The sequence below is a fragment of the Dermacentor albipictus genome, chromosome 1, assembly GCF_038994185.2.
Source record: "Dermacentor albipictus isolate Rhodes 1998 colony chromosome 1, USDA_Dalb.pri_finalv2, whole genome shotgun sequence".
Lineage (NCBI taxonomy): Eukaryota > Metazoa > Arthropoda > Arachnida > Ixodida > Ixodidae > Dermacentor > Dermacentor albipictus.
The window spans coordinates 186841831-186859988 of NC_091821.1; the positions used below are offsets into that span (position 1 = coordinate 186841831).

General features: G+C 42.5%; 1 protein-coding gene across 3 annotated transcripts in view; it reads left to right on the forward strand.

The window, feature by feature from the left end:
• The window catches only part of LOC139054086 (putative ATP-dependent RNA helicase TDRD12), a 254611-nt gene that overhangs the window by 158513 nt on the left and 77940 nt on the right, over positions 1–18158 (forward strand). For all 3 annotated transcript variants that reach the window (XM_070530611.1, XM_070530613.1, XM_070530612.1), the window contains exons 22-24: positions 2252–2421; positions 2508–2756; positions 9115–9319. In XM_070530611.1, the coding sequence (XP_070386712.1) occupies positions 2252–2421; positions 2508–2756; positions 9115–9319 (624 nt within the window). The remainder of the gene's footprint in view (positions 1–2251; positions 2422–2507; positions 2757–9114; positions 9320–18158) is intronic.

An 18158-nucleotide genomic window follows, 5' to 3' on the forward strand; every position in this document is an offset into this window, starting at 1 on the left:
TGGCGAAACTGCAACTTCTTTTATTTATCGCAACTTTAGTGAATTGGGAGTAAATCTCCATTTTTCCAAATAAGACAAAATTGTATTCCTGTAGGAGTACATTAAGTGCGCGATACTGTAAAGGACATTGATCTTTTTTAGGTCGCAGCAAACTGGTGCGCGTTGCAATTGTTTTTTTTTTTTTTTTTTTGTCACGGAATTTGGGTGTGCGTTATATCGAATTATATGGACATGCCAGGCGCATTTTTGCTGTTGGTGTCGCCGTGAGGTTCCATATAAGGTATAAAGGCAATAAAATCGTCGACACGCGACGTATGCTGTATGTGCAAGTGAATGCATGCGAGGGTGAGCCGGCAAATGCTGCTCATTCTCACATGTGGGAGCGAGAAAGACAGGCTGAAAGCGCGGCTTCTGTTGCACACGAGGCACAGTGATGAGGTGAGGGAGAGGGGGTCTTCTTCTCTGGTGGCTGCTGCTGCTTACAGCGTGGCCGTACAGGCACTGTACCTTGAAAGCGATTTGCAACATGGCCAAAGTGTGCACCCACATGGGCCTCATCTTCAAAGCGGTCTACAATGTTTGCAGAGTCTTGTAGTGCTGGTAGCTTCATATGTGCAGTGCTTTTGACGTTTTGTTCACGTTGAAGCAAGAGATGCACGAAGGTCAGTTTGATGGCTGCTGCTGCCGCAATCCTCACTCCTACATTTTGACAGCGAGTTTCTGCACTTGTCGAGCGAGATATATTCATGCTTACCTGTACGCGCATGACACTGCGCTTGCTAATTTAGTTAAAGCATGTTGGTGGGCTGATTGGTTTGAATTTATGATAGAATGTGTAATCTTGACTGAACAAGGATGTAGAAAGAGACAGACACACAGAGACAGCGCTGTCTCTTTTTTTGTTTCTTTCTACATCCTCGTCCAGTAACGCTTACACATTATATCATTGGTAAAGGGACTGACAACTGATTTTGAAAGACCTAGTTTTTTATGTCACAATGCAATGCTCTCCCTTGGTAGTGTTTACATCTCCAGTGGTTACTTCCAAAAGCGTGTGGATATTTAGTAAGCAGAATTTTTCAATCTGAGCAGCCTCTAAAGAAGTAAGAGTCCCTCCTCGAGCAGTGCTAAGCAGTGAGAACGGTGTCGATAGCCTGCCTTGCAAATTGTGAAAGCCACCCATCGTTCTGCTTTCACAGGAGGAAGTGTAACTGTTGTTAACCACCTACACTTTGATCTTTTCAACCACTTTTGAAAATAAAGAGCTGGTGCAGTAAGTTCGCATTGTTGTGCAACCATTTCTTATATTTGTACGGGGTTTTCCCGGAGTGCACGCCTACGTCATGGCTGCCACCCGTCGTCGTTGTTCTGTCGATAGACGAGCCAAGCCAACTCATTGAAGCAGTGCCACTTTTTTGCTCACTATAAACAAACGTTTGTACGCACATTGTAAGCCAGGAAAAACTTATAATAATAAAAAGTATACTGCATTTCGATACTAATAGAAAGACTAGGAACCTCGTGCACTAGTAGAAGGTTACATGGTTGACTTCTTATGCAACTTCATGTTTTTGCCGCATGGGGCATCAAAGGTCATTTTTTGCAACTTTTAATGTTGAATTAAAAATATCAGTCCACTTTTAATGAGAAAAATGTGGCTCGTTTTAGCCACTACGATAGAGAATCATTCCAGCAGCGGAGTTAGTTTGATTCATGTTCTGAGCGGTTGTCTGTCCCTTTAATTTAGTTGGTAAGAAATGTTTACAAGTTCATACTGCTGACAAAGCTACTATCCTTACTTCATTATAGCTGCCTACTAATTTGCTATCGGTACTTCGCCTTTCGGGTGAAACTGCGACTTTTTTTATGTAAACAACTTTGTTATAAAAAAATAATTAGAGTATGGTTAAAACATTTGCTTTCTTTCCTCAAAGATCTCTAAAAGGTTAGCTTTTTGTTATGATAAAGACACATGAACACGACATGTGTAGTGATTGGACCACACAGCTGCAAAAACAAATGTTTACCAGTTGCCATTATCCTGAATGTAGCTCCCAGTTTTATATTTGCTCAGAGAACACATATTATCACTGCAGATAAGATATGATACTTTTTTTTAACACGCTATTGTGGTGCCACAGTACTGCCAAACACAATAACCAGAGTAGCCTCTGTACTATAAAAGCTGCACAAGCTGTAAACCTTGTGGGTGGTTCTCACTTTCCTGTTATGGATCTCTGCCTCTATGCAGAAAGCAAATCAAAAGTCAAAGAGAACCTGGAGCTTCAGAATGCCATGCTGTTTCTCAACGAATACTTATCACAGCCAAGTAACTGTAAATCTATGGTTGAAAACGCCATACCCAAAGTTGGTGAAGTTTATGGGCTGGAGCACAGCTATGGCCATTTCCGCAGGGTCTTGGTGAGAATACCCTCCCCTTTCTTAAAAAAAATTTTGCCCTTTGTCATATCGAACGTGCTTGTAATGATTTTGTGCTGTGTTTGTAGGTAACTTCAGTCGTGCCAAACAGTTCTGCTCCAGCTAGTGTCACAGTTTCATACATGGACTATGGGGGCCAGTCAACTGTGGCTGCAACAAGATTGCTTCATCTACCATCAACGCTAACTAAGCTGCGGCCGTTGGCAGTGGAAGTGTACTGCTGTCGTGTCCAGCCTCAGGACCATGACCTTGATTGGACTTTCCAAGCAGTCTTCAAGTCACATGAGCTTGTGTTTAGGAAAGAACTTCTTGGCAAGGTAAATTTCTGGTTGCAGACTTCCTTTATAAGTGTTTTGCGACATGGATAATTCTCAAGTTTGTCAGACTCTATGTGAAATATTGTCACATCCTTTCATAACATATTGGATGAGGGGGAGGGGGAGGGGGGGGGTATGTATACAAAATATGTTTTTGTAATGTGTTGTGTCGGCAGCGGCAGGCAAGCGGGGGGCCCCGACCAGCGAACGCGCGGCTAACGCCGGCGCAGTGAAGGAGGCTCGGAGCGAACTACTCCCGTTGAAAACCGGAACGAAGACTCCGCCGACCGGCGGCTGTTTATATCTTAAAAAGGCTTCACACGCCAGATGACACCTCCCGATTGGTCCAATGTTCTTCACATGACAGAAGGGGGGTGCGCCATCTAGCTAAACAACTACAAACCATTCATGTGCGATGACACATAGATCTGACAGGGGGCGACACTATACTACATAATGTTCTGTATTTTCTTGAGAGTGCACTTATGCTGAATGAAGGGCACAGAAACCAAAAAGAAAAAATGGGGATTGAATAAAAGATGGTTTGTTTAAATGGGCACAGATACTGTGTAAAATGCTCCCTCCTGCTAAAGAATCCGAGGAAGTTGACAGCTCGTCCTTTGAATGTTTTGTCAGCATTAACAGTGATGTGGAAGTCTGCGGTTGATGTAATGAACAGTGACCACACATTCTGCATATTGTGAATGGCCGCACAGTTGGCAGTTCGTTGTACTTGTAGTCCCTATGATGCATGTCTGAGCTTAGCCTGCACTTTTAATTTTAACGCTGCAGAAGGGCCCTTGCATAAGGCCAGTGCTGAGAAGCCATCTAGTAATGTCCTAATGCTGTGCCGTATGATATGGCAATTGTATGTTTTAAATAGATGGTGCCTACACAACGTGAAATATTTAGTTTCAAGTGGCACTGCCAACGTACTGACATTTTTGCTTGTCTCAGAGCTCTCTTTACCTTGAAAATATTTATCTCTTTGAGAAACAAATAGGGTTTACCTTGTGTTGCATAGTGGTGCTGCTGGAAGCCAGTGACATGTAGGCTGTTTTCCAGATGATTTTCCATATGGTTTTTGGCAGATACTGTAAGGAGTTGCCAAATACATTGACGCTAGTATCTAAGAAATGAGCTGTGAATGGGCCCTAAGGCCCATTCACAGTTCAATTTACCTCCTAGAATTCTAACACACCCAAAGTACAATATATACGCGCTTGCATTTTGTCTGGATCAGAACGTGGGACCACCTTAGCCAAGAAACAAACCTGTGATCCTTGAGATCAGTAACAGAGTGCCTCAGCCACTAGGGGGAAACCTAAATCATTGCCACTATGGTAAACTGCTAATAGGTACCTCATACTGTGCCATAACTGTTACACAAAGTTTGTAACTTCCGGAGGACCTTTGTATTCAGTATTTTTTGTCAGTTTCACTGGCACCATTGCCCGCTCTCGTGCACAACTTGATTTGAGTTGCCCTTGATAAAATTTCTTTCTTTGCTTTGAGCTCCTAAGTAGGAGTTCTTAGTGTAGCAGTGGACGGGCTTTATATAAGTAAATATGGTCCTTCCATATATAGGCGTACCGCAAACTGCTTAAAGATCTAGCAGGATGCACTGGGTTCAGAATCAGGTTGCTTAGTAAATGTTCAGTCTTTTAAAACAGGTAAAAATTTATGGCATGTTGATTAAGTTGTTGAATTGCCACTTGTGCAGTTTTATTCATTCTTGTTTTGTGCACTGCTGCTAGCAACCCTTAACATTGCCTAGTTATAGTGGTGTTGAAGTCGGAAAATGGAGCTTGACAGAATTTACAAATGAGTTTGGGATGTCGGTATTCCATACTTAAATTGAAGACCGCGTGGTGAGGATAAGTACGGATAAGACAGGACGAAAAGCCAACTTACAATAAGATTTTATTCAAATGAGTTGCGAATACATATGCAAGCTAGCACTCGTACAATGGTAAGCCATCTCAAGGCTCACACCCGATGAAACAAGTGAAAGCAACAACAACAACGAATAAAGTGCAGAAAACAAATTATAAGGATGTTTTAATAATTAAAAATGTCTTTGGATGTCAGCACTTTTTCCTGTCTTGTCCATCCTTGTCCTTTGATTTCGCTGTTCTATTTTAGTATAGAAAATTAAATTGTTATGACCATCTGCATATTGTATATGGGCTTATATTACTCACCTTCAATATACAATCTCATAAAAAAAGCCTAAAAAAAGCCCATCAGTATACATCTTTATAATCATTATCACTATATCAATATATATTGTATCATTATACATTAAAACCTTGTTGATACGTTTTGCAATATACCGCGGGGAAAGAAAATTAACGATGAGGAAGGCCACAAGCTGCCACAGCAACTTCTGTAACCACTCTGGATGGCTACCAGTACTGTTGTTACACACCTCGACCGGGAACGACACGTGTATAATGAAGGGACACATTCTATGTTCCGTGACAGTGGTCCCTTTCCACTCCTGATATGCTTCATTGCAATATTTTGCATATGCTTCACTGCGTAACACAGCCTTTTGCAGCAAAGCTAAGAATCGGCGATGATGCAAAATGTGTAATTGCCCTTCCAGGCCCCGAAATAAATATAGACCTGTACTCGGCGGGTTTGGCCCAGTGGGCATGGTTCCTGAGCACACTTTGTATTCTTTGCCACTGCCCTGTGGACGTGTTTTCCTGATATGCTTGTCTGGTTTGTGAAAGTTTGATCACTTAATGCAAACTTAGGTTACACGTTGCAATATACTATACATTTATTGTCATCGTAGCAACATGCACGAGCAAATTTCCCTTTGCGCTGTTGAATTTACGTGACTGCCGCATTCAAATGCAATGTAAGATCTGGGAACATTGTAGAGTGATGATGTTCCAAATGTCATCATAATACATGGGAGTCAATGGGATTTTAGTTGGGACCATTGAAATGCAATGCAGCAGCCGGGAAAACAACAGCAAGAAATGTATAAACAATGTTCCACCGTTTAATAGTGCATCAGTGAATAATCCACCTGTTCATGTATGCGTTAACACATTTTATTTGCATACTGACTTGTGAAAAGAGCCTTATAAGTCAAACCTGAATATCAGAAACCTCGATTTAGTGAAGCCTGCGATGTAACAGACTACAGTCCATTAATTCGACCCTGGCAAAACTGCCAAAATTGATCTAATTATCTGATGCATGGAATTAAGATGCAGAAAAAAGTGTCAAAACCCAGTAATTCATTTGGCAGTATTTCCACCAGTTTTAACATGCCCCCTTATCAAACGAGCATCTACTTTTTATGTGTCGAAAGTTGAAAACAAACATAAATAACAATAAAGCCCCTAAACGAAGTAGAAATCTAATGCATACTCAATGTTTTAAGAAAATGGGCAGGGGTCTAATGTGTGTTTCATAATGGTGGTAGGTTTCCTAAAGTCAGCATCACCGCATGCTTTTATTGCGATAGGAATTCTATAGACACTCCAAGTGCATTTCAGCTGTCACCATCGCCATGATGTTCCGTATAAAGTCCAAACACGATAACATAGTCGGCGCACCGTACGCTGTATGTGGGAGGGAAACCTTGCAAGGTTCAGCCAATGATCGTGGCTCAATCGCGCGCGTGAGTGAGGAAGACTGGGTTGGAAGCGCGCCCTCTTCTGTCATGCACGAGGCTCAGTGGTGAAGCGAGGGTGAGGGGGGATTGTTTACTCCGGTGGCTGCTGCTTATAGCATGGCAGCCGTATCTTGAAAGTGATCTGCGACATGGGCAAAATGCACCCGTGTGGGCCTCATCTTCAAAGCAAACTGCGAGGCTGACAACGTGCACATAACGCCGGTAGCTTCGAATGCATTGTGCTTTCGGTGTTCCGTTCATGTTGAAGCAAAAGACAGCATGAAGGTTAATTCGGTCGCTGCTGCTGCCACGACTCATCATTCCAGCATTTTGACAGCGAGTTTCCATGGTCATCGAGGGAGATGTGTTCATGTTTACCTGTACGCGTGTGCAACACCACGCTTGTTGATTTAGTTGGTAAGTGAATTTTTGCAAGATTATACAGCCAATGACGAAGGAAGGAACGAAAGCAAGAGGGGAAAAGCATAGAGGTTAGCCAGATTAAGTATCCGGTTGGCTGCTCTGCACAGGGGGATGGCGTAAGGGGAAGAAAAGCGAAGAAGAATAAAAAAAAATGAAAGCATCAGTTCGTACATTCTATAGCTTTTCAGTGAGTCCTGCTTCCTTTAAAAAGCACACTAGTGCTTCTAAAACAGTTTGTGCCAACATCAGCTGGGACCAAAGTCCAAGATTTCTGCCTTCTGTAAAGGGACGATAGTCGATCCCGTCGAGCATGGTGCTGAGGCCTTGTCTTTGTTCACTGAAATGGTGAGAATCACACAGAAGGTGCACTATCGTCTCTTTGCACCTGCAAACTTCACAATCTGGACTTGTGGCCCTCCCAATCAGGTAAGAATGTGCATTGGTAAAAGTTACTCCAAGCCATAGGCGACAGATGAGAGTTACCGCCTGTCATACGGCCGTTAAAGCTGCTATCCGTACTCCATATAGTAGTTGACTGCGAATTTGCTATCGCAATCAATGCTACGCGTTTTGCAGAAACTGCAACTTTTTAAAGTGAGCTTCGCCGCAATACAGTCATGTTCTGCGGCAAAGCATTAATGCTGCGAATGCGGTTAGGGGTAGGGGGCATGTTAAAATCGGGTAAATACCGTAATGGGACATTGTGACCTACCATTATTGCTTGAAAATCTTCCTAGGACAGCCAAAAACTTTATTTAACCGGAGTGGAATTAACAGAAGCCTGCTGTATTTTCATTTCTCAGTCTTAGTGTCTTAGTTCTATTGGAAACCATGTTATTTTTTTTGTAATTTAACAAAGTAATTTCATGACACTGTTTGGATTTAACAAAGTGTTGGCCATTTCAAGCATGTACTTGAAGCCTGTATGGCTGGTAAGCCTAGCAAAAAACTATAAGAATGTCAGCAGATGCAGAAGGTATTTGCAAGTGTTCTTCGGCATAAAAAGATTGATCAGCAAAAATGCGTTTTAAGTGCATGTGCTGGAGCATGGTATCCAGGAAACACTGCTGTGCCATCTGTCATGTTGGTAAAAAAGTTCAGGAGGTTGTGGGATGCGTGGCAGCTTGGAACAACACAAGAGCTTATTCTTTGAGCTCGAGGGAGTCTGAAGGGGTGAGCATGTGGTAATATGGCCATGCGCACACTGAGGGTCGGGGTGGATGCATGCATGTCTACTCTTTTACCATGGCAGTGACTGCACATGGCTAACTGCTTACGCTTGCCACACGCTTTACCTTAAAGACAAATCTTGACAACTACTGATACTTTGATACTGTCTGTATTCCTACGCGCCTAATGTTGGATCCAGGTCACGGAATCTCAAGTTTCCGAGATGCGTTGAAACAAGTGGCAGCATCATTCTTTCGCCCTCCATTACCAGTGCTCTTCATCATGCTAGTGTTTTGACAGCGAGTGTTCGTGGTTATCGAGTGAAAACTGTTGAAGTTTCGCTCTATTTGCAGGACACCACGTTGGTAATTTAATTAGCAACAAATATTTACTTCAGTATACATGGCCAATAAAACTATGAACCTTACTTTGTGGAGTTCTCTCCTTGCTATCACAATCAATGCTTTTACTTTCGGGTGAAACCGGAACTTCTTTTTTTGCAAGGAAGATTGACGGATTGTTTTTACACTTTTATTTTTAATTTGTGTGCACAATCTGACAACGGCTTCGAGAACTAAGCGCAGTCAGCCATGTCATCCAAAATTGCCGGCACCACACGATGCAACAGACGCACTTTCAGACGCCATGACCTACGCCGATGTACATGCTGGCACTCATAATCATGCTGTTATGGCCCAACGATCTTGCAATTCTGTATAAGTGCTTACTGACAAGATATGCTGTCCACCAGTAATGTTTTCGGAATTAGCGAGGTTATTTTTGCTGCTTAAACTTCAAAACGTTGAATGAACGAAATTTGTGATTTAACAGTTTTTGCTTCAAGTTTGACTTGTTATCAAGGTTTGACAATTGAAAAAAGGCATTTGTTCTAGGTCTCTGACAGTTGTGTTCCGAGTGCATCATGCATTTGAAGCAGCTTGTAGCGCTTCGATGCTAGTTTTTTTTTTTTTTTTAGGTAACTTGGCATTCTGTGAAATCAATTTGAATTAATGAAAAGGATATTGTGTGCAAGTGATAAATGCAACTAGTTTAAGTGGTAACTAAACAAAATGTGCAAAGCTTTCCCCCACCCCTAAATCCCATTTTCTCCCCTTCTCTTTGCAGATTGTGCTGCGGCTTGGAAATACCTTGTGGCTTGACCCACTTGTCTTGTGGGAAAACCTCCCCTTTGTAGATGCAAAGGTTCCTTTAAAGAATGTGAGAGCTACCCTCATGGAAGAGCGCCTAGCTTGTGATAATGGAACCCACGTGGAGAGCCTGTGTAAACTGGCTGCTGATGCAGGAGTGGCACTACCTCTGTTTCCAGAAGGTGGGTGTTATTGGTTTCTCATAAATATAAGAAATGAGGAGAAGCTGTACATTTGCATGTTTTTATACTTTCTTCTACCTTGATGGGAGCACAACTGGGTGAATTTAAAAGAAAAATGTTTTTCATGTTCTGAATTGTGAACCTTATTTTTGAGTTTTCGTTACTTCATTTTGGTGCCATACATCATCCTGAAATAAATTAGGTGTATATTTTCTCTGAATGGAAGCTTTTACCATGCCCCAAACATCATTGCAAAAGCAGTGCACACTGTAAACTTATAATTCTAATGCACTTAATGTACTGCTCTTCTGAGCAGAAACTTTTATTTCACTGAGTGCTCATGTGGTCACATTGAAACCTGAGCTTTTCATATATGAAGCAATTACTATTATATGAAAGAATCTGGATGTCAGTATTGTTTAATTTTAGCATAGCGGCAGGCCTTTCACCGAGAATAAGTTTCAGCTAAAACATACTTGAAAACACGCTGTTGGCTTTACTGATTCCTTCAGTCCAGAACCCGGTGCTTACCGGAGGAAAATGGTTGAACCGAGTGGCAATTGTGGACAAAGTTTTGGGCTCGCAAGAGTTTAGTATTTAGTTAGTCACCGGAGCTATTGCTGACATTTGTAGGCAGCAGCTAATGTGCTGAAATAATGAAGCCCTCTAATATTTATTTTTATTTATTTATTTATTTATTTATTTATTTATTTATTTATTTATTTATCTATTTCAAGGTATTTAACAGGCTCCATGAGCGGCGTTGAGTAAGAGTAGCATCACTGCAAGACATACCTAGACACGAGAACCGCAGAGATGAATAGAAATTAAAAAACAGGGTTATGAATGAAGAAGATCAAAGAAAACAAAACAAACAATACTCACATTAGCAGAAAAGGCAGTTTGGGGTAGTGTACAAAACATTGGATAAATTTTACCACACGCATTGCTCGCGCACATACTCAAACATCGTATTAAAAAATAAGCATAGCGCTCACAAAAAAAAAAAACCAGCGTGCTGTTACATACATATACAGAGCGTTGCATACAGAATGGCACAGTTTTAAGACAAAGTGTAGGTTCAGGGGTTGCCTAAATTTATCTCTGTCTTAAATTTATCTCTGATAGTGCTGTCAGGGAGGGAATTCCACAAGTGAATTTCTCGTGGCAAAGACAACAAATTAAATGCATCCATGCTTCCGTAAAGCTGAGTGAAACTTTCATCATTATTCAGTCATCATGCTACGTAACGTGCACATTCCAGTGGCAAAAACGACGACCTAATTTGGTGAACATATTTATGGAGCAAGATCAGCAATGCTATGTCACAACGACTACTTAGTGCATGAAGCGTAAGGTCAAGTTCGATTCGAGCGATGCTTGACTGCCTATTCTAATAACAGCGGGAAATCAATCGACTAGCTCAGTTTTAGATAGCTTCTAACATGCAGATTAAGTATTCATAATGAGGAGACCATATCGGGGATGCAAACTCAAGCTGGAGACAGATGAAAGTCAGGAAGGCTAATTTGCGGATTTTAGACGGGGAATTGTGTAGGTTACGACGAATGTACCCTAGTGTTTTTGAAGCATTAGAGCATGTGGTTGTTATATGAGAGACCCAGAAAAGATTTGGCGCAGATTAACGCCCAGATATTTGTACAGTGCAGCTTCGGATACTAGATCCACATTTATATAAAAAGAAAACCTTGAGTTAAAGTGTTTGCGTCTGAAAGTCATTACCTTGCATTTAGATGAGTTAAGTGTGATTTGCCAGGTGTTGCACCAGTCGCCAATGCGTTCAAGGTTGGCTTGGAGAATAAGGTTGTCTTCAAAGGTGGTAATTAGTCAGTGTATTATACAATCATCGGCAAACATTTGTGTGCAGGGTGAGATGTTATTGGGCAGGTCGTTCATGTAAATTAGAAAAAGCAATTTTCCTAATACACTGCCCTGCAGTACACCTAAAGTTAGATAGGTGAGGGGTGATGTAAAATTGTTCACAACTGTAAACTGCTGACGATTAGTTAGGAAGTTACAGATTCAGGATAGCACTAAACGGTCTTATTTGAGAGCAGATCAATTGGAAATTAAATGTGAGTGAGCGACACAGTTGGAAGTCTTACAGAAGTCGAGCAAGATGCAATCTGTTTGAAGGTTATGGTTCATGTGAGAGTTTACATCAGTAGTGAACTCTAGTTACTGTGTCTCGCATGATAAACCATTGCTTAAGCTATGCTGGTTAGTAAGGAAAAAAATTATTTGATTTAAGATGTTCATATACAAGCTACTGTAATACGTTCGAGCATTTCGCAGCATGTCCTCGTGAATGAATTGGAGCAATAGTTCTCAGGGAAATTCATGCTGCCACTTTTATACACAAGTACCTCTTTAGCAATTTTTCGATCAGAGAGAAGCTGGCCTGGTGATAATGACTGGTTTTGCTAGATACCGAAGTTGTATTTTTAGAACTTTAGAGTTATATTATCTACGCCTGAAGAGCTAGATATATTAATGTTATTAATGAGACATGCAATGCCACCTTCAATAATATCGATGCACTGGCAGTAGGAATCCACGACTTCAGGAACGAGTGAAAGGTCTTTATTTGTGAATATGGGTGAAAAAAATGTGTTAAAGACTGCAGGACATTTACTATCATTAAGCAGAACTTGATTCTCACCATCCAACAAAATATGGTACGAACTTCAATGAGGTGATATTCCCTGCCAAAATTTTGGAGGGTTGGACTTAAGTAGGGAGGGTAGGTCGTGAGAATAATATTTATCTTTAGCCTCACTCACAGCTGAGCAGTAAGCTTTCAAACATGGGTTATACCTATCCCAAGCCATGGGTGAACGTGTGTGCTTTGTACTCGTGTACAATCTTTGCTTCTTCTTCCTTAGCCTTTGAAGGTACTGGGTGAACCATGGGTTTGTTTTATCACCTCCTATTTTTATTAGCGAGGTGTACTTTTCTACTAATGCGTAGAGATTTTCGTGGAAAAGAAGCCACTTTTTGTTAACTGACAGAGTGGAAAACAAAGGTAACAAAGTGTGAGAAAGAAACGTCTCAAGTTTCTTGTTTATTTTGTTGTAGTGGCCACCGTTATACTCACAGATAGTTTTTTTAGGGATGCTTGTAAACTACAAAGGGACATTAAGAGTAAGTTGAAGGACCTTTTATGATCACGAAAGCCATCTAAGTTGTTCTTAAGACTTACTGGTGGGCTAGTTCGTTAATCATGATGGAATGTTGCAGTACAGCGCTCATGTTTGTTCACTGTGTTATGTCCTTGTATCGAAGTGCACTGCCATATTCTGTTAAGTTTGTCACTTGACCAAATGTTTCAAGGCTGCTAGTAAGAACTAAGTCTAAAATGTTATTGCCACAAATGGGTTGGATAACCATTTGAAATAAATTATGATTTAATGTTACTGAAATGAAATCAGTTGAAGAGTCTCCAGGCAGATAAATGATATCAGCTTGACAGATAATAATTGCTTTTGTAATGCTATTGTGCAGTTCAATGAGAAAGCACTGATTTGAATCGGGAGGATGATAACAGCCTATAATTAAACCTTTGTGGTTACATGTTAGGCATTCTTCCCATGCAATTTCATTACAAGGATTGGTGTTAATAACGGGATTTAATTGTTCTTTTGATGCCCAAGAATACGCCACCACCACTTTTCCCAGTGTTGTCACACCTGCATATGTTAAAAGTCAACGCGTGTGATGATTTCATTATCGGTGATTTTGGGAAGTAGCCACGTTTCAGTGAGAACAACAATATCAGAATTGCAGTCATAAAAACTAGTAAAAATCATTGTGCTTAGGTAGCAGGCTTCGAATATTTGTGAATGATAGTGATGATATGGTGCAATGATAGGCGACTTTGACTTACGATAGTTCGGGTTTGCGTAGTGTGGTTTGTAGCTATCTGCTACCATGGAGAACAGCTTTACGGGTGTTGTCAAAAACATAAATTGCATCCTTAATGTGCATTCAGTTAATAGAAAGCCTAAAAGGCTTAGCTTTTGCCTTAGCAAATGTAAACAACTGGTTTCTTGCCTCCCGTGTAGTTGGTGAAAAATCTTTGTTTTCATGCAGAAGACAGAATGCTTCCTATGCCTTTAAAAAAAATCAATTTAGCTATAACAAGCCTTTTCTTGTTTTCCGCATACTTCCCTAATTTATGAACTCTTTCAAACTGAGCGATCGACATTATGATGCCCGATTTTTCGGAGCAGAATTTGATAACTTTTCGTTCTGAAGCAGCCCAGTCTTCTTTAGCTCCGTCTTCTACAATCCAAAGAAGAGCAGGTTAGATTGTCTCATTCCGTTTTTTTGTCTCCTAGAAGTTATTTTATTTAGCTGATTAGATACATCTCACACTGTTTCAGTACACAATTCAGAATTGGCAGCCAGTTGAAATAGGATACCTGACTCCAACGTTACTATCTTTGTTTTAAGTAGTTCAATCCCATTCACGGTGGCTACATGCTGTTCTTTTGCATGTTTGAAGTCCTCGCACAGAGCCTTTTCATTAGCTTCATGTTAGCGTATGGTTTCTAATGCGACTGCCTGCACTTGGGAATGTTTTTGATCAGCCAGCACAGCTTCGACTTTGTCCTCTAGCTTATTTATTCTCTCCAAGGCGGCAGGAAAGGCATCTGCTTCAGCCTTGGATAGAGCTCAAACAAGACAAAACACATTTTCGACAAAAATGCGACCGACCAGTTGAACACGTCAGTCCACTTTGTTGGGCACGACACCACTATGATACAATAATCACTAGTCTTACAGAAGCAGCACCTTCAAGGTAACTAACCTGCACTAACAACCTCGTGAACAAGCCATACTTGTTCTGGTGACATGCTTGAAGTGAACAATGGCTGGCTCGCCTTTAAAGTGCAGGTATCACTGTCGCCATCTTGCATGTAGTTCAGATTCTCCCACCAGGTGACGCCACTCAGCCATATGAGGAAAAAGGGGAAAAAAAATTGGAGGACGCTTAAGCTTCGCCTTCAAGAGTGGAACGCGACAGCGTTCCCGTCGACCCGCCAAGGGGTGTAAGACAATGGGCTACAGGGCAGCCATCACTTACGAGGCGCCCCGCATCGGACGCGGTGAGCGTCGAGCCATATGGTCGAGCAACGCGGCGTTCGGCGCAGCAACGAAACGTGCGCCTGAGCAAGCGGAACGAACCAGAGAACTCGGTATCTCGGAGGGGGAAATGATGCACGCCAGCCAAACGTCGTGATTGGCACGGGCAGAGAGATAGACAGATAGTGATCTAAAGAAAGGAAGGACGCTTGATTCTGCAGAGGAAGCGAGGCGAAGCGTTGTCAGGGGAGAGAGAGTCCGGGCCGCGATCCCCCTCGCACCGATCCTTGCACAGCTCTAATGCGCGCGTGGCGCGCCATCTGTCGGGGCAGCGCCCTACATGGAGAGGAGGGGGTCTTCTGTGTTTGCCGCAAGATGGCTCTGCGTGTGCGGAAAGCGCAGAAGAAATGCAGCGGAAAGGCACTTCGCTACTCGTGTAATTGCGACTTCTGTAAGTTACATGCTCATAATTACCGATGTACACCGCAGTATAACTTTCCACGGCTCGTTTCGAAGGCAACACCGCATTCACTAGAGGCGCGTTTGTACCGCTTGGAAGCATCAAACTCGTGGCTGAGTGGTAGCGTCTCCGTCTCACACTCCGGAGACCCTGGTTCGATTCCCACCCAGCCCATCTTGGAAGTTGCTTTTTATTTATGAAGTGCGTGCCGTGATTTATCGCTCACGGTCAACGCCGCGGACACTGACGCCGACACCCGACGCCGACGACACCGGCTTTTCTGCGACACGAGCTCCTTAATGCTATCGCGTTAAAATCTGCTCTTTGCCGTCACAGCATGCTCCGGACTGTCCCTGTTGCAACGCTGCAAGGGGTGATCTGCTGTAGTTGAGGAAAATCTCCCTTCCCCTTTCTTTCCAGGAAGAGTTGTCACCATTGTTGTTTTGCTGCTGTGCGTGGTGGCTTCTCCCCACTGATACTTTCAAGAAGTGTTCGGTCAAACCTTTCTCTGTGTAAAATGCTCAGTGCTGCTGGTGGCGGCTATAGGCGTGGTAGTGGTTCATCACTGTTGCCTTTGATGTGGCTGTTATAAGAGTGCGGGCCACTGCTTTGAAAACAGTCTTAGTAGATGACCTGCGCACTGCAGTGCTCACTACCTCAGTGAAACACAACACTTGTAATAATAAAGACAGACCAAGACTGAAATGGACGATACCTTTAGTGACAATGATCGTCAACTGGTTTTGTTTCTCTTTCTTCCTAGCGTCTACTTTTTTTTTAAACATTCTGCAAAGTATGGGCCTGCTAAAGGAAGGTTCTAGGCTTGGAATGGTAAATGTAGCTTTATGCTTATAAACACATAGATAGAAAGGGAAGGAAATTGCTATTGACAGCAGTAACTATTTAGTGCAGTCTCCTGACACCTGAACACCGGTCAGCAGTGGAGGAAGGGTGGCGATAAAAGAGCAGACTTTTAAAGTTAGCAGAGAGTATAGAGCAGAAACGAAATATTTACACCAGAGCGACTAAGTAAAAAGAAAAAAAAGACAGTTCGTTTGTAGAATGACTTCCTCAAGAAAGGTTGTCATCGGCACTTTAGTATAGTAGTTTGCTGGGCCAGTTGGTACATGGTGAACATATAACAGTTTCCAGCAAGTATGGACGCGAGCACAAGTAAGTACAAATGGACAGGACAACGCTTATTACAACTGAAGTTTATTACGAATACATTCCACAAATCTCCGCCACGCATGAGTATACACCCAGGAAATATAACAAGGTTTGTAGTCAAATAACAACAAAAGATATATCCGTACACAAAAGCCAAGTCGCACCCCTTCCCGACAAAGGCAACAACACTTGGATTAACATGATAAATTTAGAAATTGAAGTTCTTTATCTTTGATATGAACCGAAGGTTCACTCACACATGTATGCGCGGCCAACTTTTTCATGTGGAACGCTTCGCTAATTTCTCTTTCTAGCTTTGTCCTGTCCATTTTTACTTACTTGTGCTCGCGTTCGTACTTGCTGGAAAGCGTTATATGGTCATCGGCACTGTTAGGTCGTGTGCAAAAGTGCGGTGGTGAGGCCCAACTGCTGGAAGAAGTTGCAGGGCTTTTGTAAGCTACCCCGAACCCTGTGCACAGGCATAGAAATTAAAGTTGTGTGCACCGCTGCAACCAATTTTGTCTCGACGGCATGTGCCGCGTGACCTGATGCCTATTTCTTTGCGTTCAGAATCCCACCAGTGAGCTCGTTTCCATTATTTCGGCCCTTTTGTGTGCCTTGCGGTGTGCCAAAAAGGATGCTTTTTATATACATGCCTGCGCAACGGAAAGGCTTTGCATAAAGCCAACTAAAACGCTATTAGCCTCATGCATCCCAAAACAGATGTTGTTTATGTACGGGAAGCCCCTTTTTAAAATTGTTTTTAAAAGTGTTTTACTGCAGAATTTTAGGGTGAAAGCTTTAAGTGGCTCATTGCATAGCTCATACCCGTGAAAAGGGGCATCTAGTCCAGAGAAAATATCAGGAATGGCTCATACCCCTGTAAGCAAGCAAAAATACAATGGCCAACTATGAATGAAAAAACGAAGGAAAGAAAAATAGACCGAAAGATTGAATGATAGAAAGATGGAAAGGACTTTTAGGTAGTGCAGTAGGTGCTCGCATGTGTCATTTAGGAGGTTGAACTAGAGCGCCATACGTTTACTTCACACTGTGGCTCATTATGTCTTGCAAGAAGTCTGACCCCACATTTCGATGGAGGTGAAATGCGAAAACACCCATGTACTTAGATTTAGGTGCACGTTAAAGAACCTCAGGTGGTCAGAATTTCCAGAGTCCCCCATTAAAGCGCGCCTCATAATAAGATAATGGTTTTGCCACGTAAAACCTCATAATTTTTTTTTTTTTAAGTCTGGCCCCTCCACTCATATAACTTAATCCATTACCATGTCTTTAGCAGGCTTTCACCTTCACATGTCACAGGAGTGCAACATCAGGGTGTCTACCAACCGGGAAAACCGGGAATTCTCAGGGAATTTGAACAGTCTGGAAAAACTCGGGGAAAACTCGGGGAATTTGTGCTTCCATCAGGGAAAATTAGCTGTAACTTTATTGAAAGGGAACGAAAGTCGTGTTAATGCTGGCTCCAGTAACAGAAGAATCGCAACGAATCGTCATTGACGCCGTGTCATCGGCACGATGTATTGCCAGAGTAGTTAACGACCGATTTTCTAGACGCCCGATTTTTCGGACATGCCCGATAATTTGCACGGTTTTGCGGCACCACCACGTACTCCATATAGTCAATGTATATTGTCCCGACTGCAGGTCTGAAATGGCATTAATCAAAGCCGCCACCGCCGCTATTTTGATTATCTCGCCGCCTCGAACCGGCACTCTCGCAGGCAAATCCGCAAATCCGTAACCACCACCGCGGCAACGTCAGGCCTAGCTGCTTCTATGTTCGCTATTAAGCTTCTTGCCGTGCGGTGCCGTGTTTTTCATTGAAAGAATTCGCCGCTATCACCAATGGCACCGACTCCGCCTTTGTAATCCTGGCGATTGGCTTTGAAGCTCGCAGAGCACAGCGCGTTGCGCAATGCCAGTCTGCGAAAGCTAGCTTCGCCTCGGTACACTAGTGTTAGGCGGTGAAGCATAACAAGCGTGGGAAGGGGGCAATTGTCGCGGGACACAGTATACATTACTTAATTACACATGCGTGCACGTCGTCTTCTGTCACAGTACAAGCCCTGATATGCC